The 9,141-nt window shown below is 41.2% G+C and overlaps 1 protein-coding gene across 1 annotated transcript; it reads left to right on the top strand.

Moving 5' to 3' along the window:
* Nucleotides 1–6,938: 6,938 nt before the first annotated feature.
* Nucleotides 6,939–8,574, top strand: LOC143606754 (uncharacterized). The gene is made up of 2 exons (XM_077082418.1): nucleotides 6,939–7,493; nucleotides 8,515–8,574. The coding sequence occupies exons 1-2, from the start codon at nucleotides 6,939–6,941 to the stop codon at nucleotides 8,572–8,574; spliced, it is 615 nt and encodes a 204-aa protein (XP_076938533.1).
* Nucleotides 8,575–9,141: the final 567 nt, after the last annotated feature.

Here is a 9,141-nt window from a genome sequence, read left to right as displayed (position 1 = left end):
AAAGCTCACCCAGACGCCACCTAAATAATTTATAACTACTAGACGGCTGTTTGAACATGGACCTTGTTAATCACGTAACAATTATGAGTGTTCATGATTCGGTTTAAACCAGTCATTGGTTTCGTTTCACGATTGGGTTTTCTACTTTCGGTTGGTTGGTCGGTTTTTTCAAACCGTAGCTAACGGTTTGATTCACATTTTATACTGAAAACCGACCATATGAAACCAAAGCAGACCGTAAATGTTGAATGCATTTTATTTTATATTAATTATATAGTATTAGATATGTTTTATTTATATATATTAGATATAGTAAAAATATAATCGAACAAACTCTTTTTAAATACAAATAAACCTGGCTATTACAACATTAAATTAACAAAATTTCAATATGTAATCTTTTTTCTTATTATTTCGCCTCCTAGGTCTTCAATCAATGGTGACCATTTATGTTGCTAAAATTATCATTTTTTATGTTTTGATCCTCTCAAGTATCATATTTTGTTGATACTTAGTTAGTATTGATGATACAACTAAATTAATCATTTTAAACAAAATTTATTATCAAAGCTTATACTATGAAACCAAAACGGAACCAGACTGTTAATAATAGTTCGGTTTCAATTTTTCAATGGTTTAGTTTTTCGTTTTGAACAACAAAAAATCGGCATTAACGATTGGCCTCACAAGTTTAACTTAAAAACCATCAAAACCGCGTTGAACACCTCTACTTAACATATTAATTGTTTTAAATTGAAAATTTTTTGACAATATCATACTCAAATTAAAGAGAATAAATTGTTCGTTTTAAGGCGCGATATTTTTACAAAAATATTAACGTATGAAAAAGTTATTGCCGTTTAAAAATCATGGGTGGAAGTTGGTTTAAAATTGAAACTAAAAACTTAATATGATTAAAAATGAGGGGACAAACTTGTAAGTTGGGTGAACTGGGTTTAAAAGACAAGTTTACCCCTTTTTACGCATTTACTTTATGCATTAACATTTGTAAACTCTTAAAATCAAGTGTCTTAATTTACCATTGTCTTATATATTATATATATAGTATCAATATAGATATTTTGTATATGTTTTAACTATAATTTTTTTATATATAATAATTTATACTATTTAGTTATTCTTATCATAATTATGTAATATACTTATATACATTTAACTAGTTTGATCCTCCCGTGTTACGGGAGTTTATTTAAAGTTTTGTTTTTAATCGTTTTGCTATTTTATGATTATTATTTTATTTTTTAACGTAGTTTTTTTTAATTTAATACATATGTATTAGTTTTGTCTAATGAAAAAAGAGGCGTTGATGTAGTTGACGATGGTGGGTAGTATTAGAAGTTAACCGACGATGGAGATGATAGACCAACAACTAATAACATGTAAAATAGATAAATTAAATTAGGGTTTGATAATAAAAGTGTTTCAATAAATGAGATCTTATAACCCATTTGAGAGCTATTAAAGTTTGGTAATACACATAACCCGTAAAAATTATTCTTTGATATTAAGTGGTTATTTCACAAATAAATGAGTTGTTATAACCCGTTTAAGGGTTATCCGGGTTTGGTGAGGCCCATGACCCGTGAAAATTATTGTTTGCTTATGAAATGGTTTTACAAATAAATGAGATGTTATAACCCATTTAAAGACTATCCGGGTTTGGTAAGACCCATACCCGCGAATTCGGGTCAAATGCATGAGAAGCCTCCATTTATAAATCAAGCAATCTGGTGGCTCTAGAGAATGGGGGGAACAACCTGAGAATGACACCTAGGATTTTATGGTAGGCAATTATATAGATAGTTAGATATATAAGATTACTTCATGTCGAAGCACAACAAAACACTATTTCAACTGTTCAAGAATAAAAAAAATATATGTCGAATTGTCAAACATCTTTAGTTAACCTATTATAGAGGTAGGGTACCAAAAAGACCCAAATACCCTTAAGTAATACCCGCGGGTCAATCAGAAGTCCCCCATAAGGCACACGCGGGACATATAAATCATCCGCATGATCATTTGAGGAAGAAACACCCTCATATCACATGCGGAAGCATCACAACACCCTCAAAGGTCATCCGCAAGAAGGAATACCCTTCCGCGTAAATAACCACGAGGTAATGCTCCGGGACAGCTGTCAATAACTGATTACTTTCTAGAAGATTTCAAGATGCTTTCTTGGGCAATACGTGATCCTTCGGCCAATCAGCTAGTGACACGTAGCAAGGTCGTTATAACCGTGCACATGGCCAATATTACCCCGTTAACCAGTAATAGAGAGACACGTGTCCAGGTTGTTATACATACACATGCAACGTATAAGTTAAACCTATCATATAAGGACACGCGTCCAGACGGTTATGAGGCATCTTCTAAAAGGACAGCTGGCCCAATCACTTCCCCACACCCTTCGGCTATAAATACCCTCTCAATCATCATGAGGTATTCATTTCACTCTCACTGTACTCTCTCAATTTACTTAAGTACTTTCACTCTCATCAGAACAGTACTAATTCTCACGCCGGAGGGTGGTTACGGGAAGACCCCCCCTCTTGTCCTTCTCGTAACGAGCTCACGGTGTCTGTTTTGCAGGTTCATGTCACTGGACTTTGGGCAATTGGGTTCATATCGTATTAGCAGTTAACCGTATCCTACCCTGTTGACGCATCGGATCTAGGACTCATTAGGGGGAGCAGATCCGTGTTTCTTCATTGGCGCCATCCGTGTCTTTGTTAGAACAGAAAAAAAAGTTTTTTCCATCCTCTTTACGATATGAATCAATTACCTAAAGGGCCGACGGAGAACCAATCGCAACTTCCACGAGATCCCAACATTGAATCACGTGAAGGAGCAACATCCATTTTTGCTAGAATCACAAACTCTGCTCCACGAACTGATGCCGTGAACCCTGGAGGTTTTACCTTAGGTGGTTCAGCGGCTCGGGGAGACTTCACTCCATTAGCAGATACTACTCCGGTGATGTGGGGAATGTTGTTACACCAACTACTGACCTAGGGCATGTCCAGGAGGTTCTAACTTGAGAAATCTAGAATGAGTTACAAGAGAAATCCACCAAACTCAGTCGGAGTTAGGTTTGGAAGAAGATTCTGGTGATTCTAACTAAAGAAGAGCTCATCGTCATAGCTTCAGAACCGAAGGACTTTGGTCTCCGGACGAATGGTTTCGTGTTCAACAAGACAGTTTAAAAGCAGAATATGAGCGTCGGGTCCGGAATGAGCGTTTCCATGGCCGTACCCTGACGTACGATGAGCCTCCCAGGAGATCTATCTCTCATCCCATAAGGGGAAGCCACTTTCAGTACAGTCAGCCACCAGAATAGCATGTAGGTGAGATCCGGAGGTTACGTCCTCGCCCTCGCATAGATATGTGGGTACCATCTTACGAGGACGAAATGGTTGGATATGACTCAACATATCATCCGGAAGGTAGTTACTACAGTGGGGATAGTTGCCTCCCTTCGTACGGAGGGACTAGCAATCCGCGGCCAGCTGTCCGCCATGCAGAGTATCACAGTTATGCTGAGTATGATTTTTCCAAACCATATCGCCCGGAATTTTTCGCAAAAAAATCAAAATTTATTTCAAGCATCGCGACAGCTCCATTCCCGATTAATGCAAAGATTCCAACATCCGTTGGAACATATAATGGAATGACTGATCCTAGCGATCATCTGTTAAGGTTTGAAGCAGTTGGAGGAGTCAGTGGTTGGACTCTTCCATATTGGTGTCACATGTTCGCACTAACATTCACCGGGGCGGCGCGAGAGTGGTTTGAGAAATTGCAATGTGGAAAGATTACAAGTTGGAAAGACTTTGTAGCAAAATTCTCTCAGCATTTTAGTCAACAAAAGAAACATACTCGTGATCCTTCAGAAATACTAGATGTTACAAGGCGAAATAATGAGTCTATTGAAGACTTCATTACTCGTTTTACTAACGAGAGCCTTAACATTGGAGGGGTAAGCAAAGATATGCTGCGAGGAGCATTTTGTAAGAACGTCCATAGTGATGCCGTGATCCGCACTCTTATAGGGAGAGACGGAATGCCCGAGTCATGGGACGAAATCATGAAGGCATCAAAGTTGTTTGCGTGAACTGAGAAAACTCTAAGTTCTAGTAGTCAAAAGCAATCACCAAGGGTCGATTTCCAAACTCCAAGACCGAATAGACAAGCTAAATGACCAATATGGTCAAGACTTCAGCCAAGTGCAGAAACGTCCAAACCATTCGACGCAAGATCCTTGATTGGCAACAAAAACAAAGGCAACCTTCCAACTCGATCTTCTAACAACAGCTGGACTCAGTTATCAAAATCCCCTTCAGAAATCCTCACAACGGAGAATCTGACTTTATTGAAGCCTCAACCAATACCACGGAAGTCGTTCCTTGATAACAAGAAACACTGCTCATATCATAATGATATTGGGCACAACACGAATGAGTGTGTGGCCCTAAGAAATGAATTTGAAGCAGCTGTTAAAAATGGTAAACTCGAACATTTAGTTAAGGGCGTACGAGCAGGGACTGGTAAACCTCCCGCAAAGGATAACCAGGGCCCGGAAAAAAGGCAAATAAAGGATCTCAACGTCCACATGATTCAGGGTGGCCAGCAGATCAAGGGTAAGAGGAAAGAATTTGCGGACGAAGAATGGAAAAACGAGCCCGTCATTTTTCTACGTATCAAAGGAGGACCGTGCAACAAGAACCCTCTAATAATTACGGCCCTGTTCGGACACTATAGGTCGCAGTATGTGTTCTTCGATACTGGCAGTACGTCCGATATTATGTACGAACAGTGTTTTGAACAGCTTGAGGAAGATGATAAAGAACGATTACGACCTATCCATGCACCCGTTTCTGGGTTTGGTGGGGGAAATAATGCACCCGCGTGATGTCATTACATTCCCGGTCACACTTAGTGACGGGGTTCACTCAAGAACTGAGGAGGTCGAATTTTTGGTTTTACCGGCAACTTCTAAACATGATATTATTCTCGGACGAGAGGTAATTGGTGACTTCAATGCCCATCCATCCACAGCTCACGGAGCAGTAGGGGTCCTGACCCGCACTGGAGTAGCAATAATTCATGTTAACCGACACTGCTTCACAACTGAAAGCTCAAGGCCAAGCAAAGTTTCAAAGCAGAATCAACGGACTGAACCAGAGAAATGGGTTCTTAACAAGAAGTTTCCTGATCAAACTGTAGTAATTGATCCAGCTATCTCTGAAATTATCCGAACCTTTTTGAAGCAATTATTGACCAAGAATATTGACATTTTCACATGGCAGCCCGCGGACATGGCTGGTGTCCCGCGGAGCATTTCGGAACACAAGTTAAAGGTGAATCCGCAGATCACCCCAATTGTGCAAAACAAACGAAAGATGGGCCCGGAACAAACGAAGGCCATGAACGAGCAAGTGCAAGATCTACTTCACGCTGGGATTATACGAGAAATTAAGTACCAAACATGGGTGGCAAACCCAGTGATTGTCCCGAAAAGCAATGGAACGTGGAGAATGTGCATAGATTATAAAGATCTAAACAAAGCATGTCCGAAAGATTGTTACCCACTTCCGGAGATCGACTTAAAGGTAGATGTTGTGGCCCCCTTCAAATTCAGGTGCTTCCTCGACGCCTACAAAGGGTATCACCAGATTCATATGGCAGCTGGTGATGAGGACAAGACAGCGTTCCGCACTGACCAAGGAACATTCTGTTATAGAATGATGCCTTTCGGGTTAAAGAATGCGGGTGCCACATGTCAACGACTGATGGATCAGGCCTTCAAAGGTCAAATAAGTCGGAATCTTGAAATTTATATGGATGATTTGGTAATCAAGAGCACTGAAGAGGATCAAATGTTGAGGGATATAGAGGAAACTTATGAAACGTTGAAGAGCATCAACATGAAACTCAACCCAGCAAAGTGTTCCTTCGGAATGGAGGAAGGAAAGTTCCTCGGGGTAATTGTTACAGGCACAGGTTTTAAGGCAAATCCGGACAAGATACAAGCAGTAGCCCGCATGCCATCTCCCGCATCCCTAAAAGAGGTTCAAACACTTAATGGGAGATTGGTAGCGTTAAACAGGTTTCTAGCAAACCACGCTGCTAAATCTTACCCATTTATTTCAACATTGAGGAACTGCCTTAAAAAGGCACAATTCAGATGGACCCCGGAAGCCGAACAAGCATTCCAAGAAGTCAAAAAGTGTTTAATGGAACTACCCACGTTAACTGACCTTCACGCGGGTGAACCATTAACACTGTATTTGTCGGCGTCCGACATTGTCGTGGGAGTTGTCCTACTAACAGATAGGAAAAATGTTCAAACTCCAATCTATTACGTCAGTAGAACACTATCGGACCTGGAAACAAGATATTCGATGTTGGAAAAGTTGGTTTTGGCATTGGTTTATGCCGCCAGACGGCTTCGCAGATATTTTCAGGGTCATCCCATCAATGTGCTAACCGGATACAAGCTCAATAACGTGTTGAGTAAACCCGAATTATCCGGACAACTAGAAAAATGTGCTATCTAATTGGGTGAACACTCGATAGAATATAAACCAAGACCGGCAATCAAAGGGCAAGTACTGGCGGACTTCGTTACAGAAGTCCCGCAGAGCAAAGAACAAGAATGTTTAATTGAACAACAACCCCAAGCACCTCCGGAACAAGGGCAGGTTTGGTCATTGTTTACGGATGGAGCTTCGAGCAGCGAAGGGTCAGGTGCAGGTTTAAGGCTAGTCAACCCTGAGGGGCATGAATTTACATACGCCATCAAATTGGACTTCAAAAGTACCAACAATGAGGCAGAATATGAAGCCTTCCTGGCAGGTCTGCGGATAGCGAAAAAGCTTGGGGTAAAACATTTGGAAGCACGGGTGGATTCTATGCTAATCGCGGGACAAATAAACGGAACGTATGAAGCCAAAAATGATGTCATGGCTTCTTATTTGTCACAAGCAAGGGTCTTGATTCGCCAATTTTCCTCTTTCAATATTGTTCACATTAAGAGAAGTGAGAACAAATTGGCCGACGCTCTTAGCAAGCTAGCTTCAATGAACTTTGAACATTTTGCAAAAGATATTCGTGTGGAAATTCAAGACCATCCATCCGTCACACCAAATCAAGTCCTGGTAATTCAAACCGGCGTTGAATCATGGATGACACCCATCAAAGCGTACTTATCTTCCGGAGCACTTCCAGCAGGAAAGGCTGAGGCTCGGAAGATTAAGCACAAAGCTCTGAATTACCAGTTGACTGACAGTATCTTATACCGGAGATCATTTCTTGGTCCGTTATTACGTTGTGTAGACACAGAAGATGCAAATTACTTAATTCGGGAAATTCACGAAGGCATTTGCAGGTTACACGCGGGACCAAGAATGACAGTTGCAAAGATCATGAACGCAGGGTATTATTGGCTCGGTATGCACTTAGACGCTGTACAAGAAATCAGAAAGTGTGATTCGTGCCAGCGTCATGCCCCCAACACCCTGCGCCCAAAGAACGAACTGATTCCAGCAACATCTGCCTGGCAGTTCCAAAAATGGGCTATCGATATTATGGGACCTTTCCCAGAAGCCCCAGGACGAGTCAAGTTCCTGATAGTGGCCATTGATTACTTCACCAAGTGGGTGGAAGCCAAACCGGTTGCATCAATCACGGCTTCAAGCGTGAAAAAATTCCATTGGGAATTCATCATTTGCCGGTTTGGCCTTCCGCTGGAATTGGTGAGTTACAATGGGACCCAATTTGCTGATAGCGGATTGCAAGGATGGTTGAAAGAACTTCAAGTCATTCAAACCTTTACATCCGTAGCTCATCCGCAAGCAAGTGGTTAGGTCGAAAGGACCAACCGAACTATCAAGGAAGGGATCAAGGCAAGGCTAGGAACGAAACGAAGGGGTTGGGTGGACGAACTGCCTCATGTACTCTAGGCCTTCCGCACCCAGAAGAACTCCAGTAATTTGGAGACACCCTTTATCCTAACCTATGGCACTGAAACCATGATCCCTGCAGAGATCGGGATTCCATCCGCGAGGGTTCTGTTGATTGATGACAACGATCACGAACTCAGGATGAATCTGGATCTGTTGGAAGAAAGAAGAGAACTAGCACTGATTCGCGAGCACAATTATAAGCGACAGCTTGAGAAATATTACAACTCGCGGGTCCAAAAACGCGAGTTCGATGCGGAAGACTTTGTCTTCCGCAACAATGAGGCTTCCGGCCAGGAGCCTCCGGGCAAGTTAGCCTCAACTTGGGAGGGACCTTATAAAATCAAACAAGTACTATCCAAAGGTGCCTACAAGTTAGAGAAGTTTGACGAGACTGAAATCCCTCGAACTTGGAGCGCAACATAGTTAAAGAAATGCTATATGTAGTAGTTTTGGTTACTCTTTTATTTCGGGCTGCGTGCCCACATAGACTAGCAATATATGCAATTTTCTTTATTGTAAGAAGGCTTATGCCAAAAGTATTAAGAATGATGAGTTAGTTCCATGTTATCTGGATAAGTTGTAATCTTTTATTGACAAAAATGAAGTTCCGGACAGACACTTATATTATAACACATAAGACAAAGTGCACCGGAAGGAAACCAGACTTCTTATTAAACACTCAAAAGAGATTACAAGCAAAAGAAATATTTGCAACAAAGACATATATACTTATGGAGTGACGTCCTCATCCTCCGCGGTATTATTGGCCTCTTTTCCTTTTTCCTCATCAAGATCCAATAGCTCTTTTAATTGATCTATGGCATCCTCCTTGTCCGCAAGTTCCGATATATGATCGGAAAGGGAGAACTTCAGAGTGTTAAAATCTTTGGTTTTCTCGACAAGGATAGAAGCAGTGTCTTTTCCAGCCAAGACGTATTCCTCCGGAACCCGGCCTTCGGAACAAAACTTATATCCCTCTTCAAAGCCTATTTGTCGGCCTGCCTGCTCGGAGGCACGGAGAAGCACCGCAATGCAATTCCCAAGATCATCAATGTTCCGAACGTCAGTAATAACCTATTAAGTCGTGCAAACATAGGTAATCATATATAAGCCTGAATCACTTGTATTAATCAAAAGACTCGATACCTTG

This window comes from Bidens hawaiensis, unplaced genomic scaffold (assembly GCF_021521415.1).
Source record: "Bidens hawaiensis isolate Kalapana, Puna unplaced genomic scaffold, B.hawaiensis_p1.1 tig00076957_1, whole genome shotgun sequence".
Taxonomy (NCBI): Eukaryota; Viridiplantae; Streptophyta; class Magnoliopsida; order Asterales; family Asteraceae; genus Bidens; species Bidens hawaiensis.
This window is presented reverse-complemented; position numbering and strand designations above follow the sequence as displayed.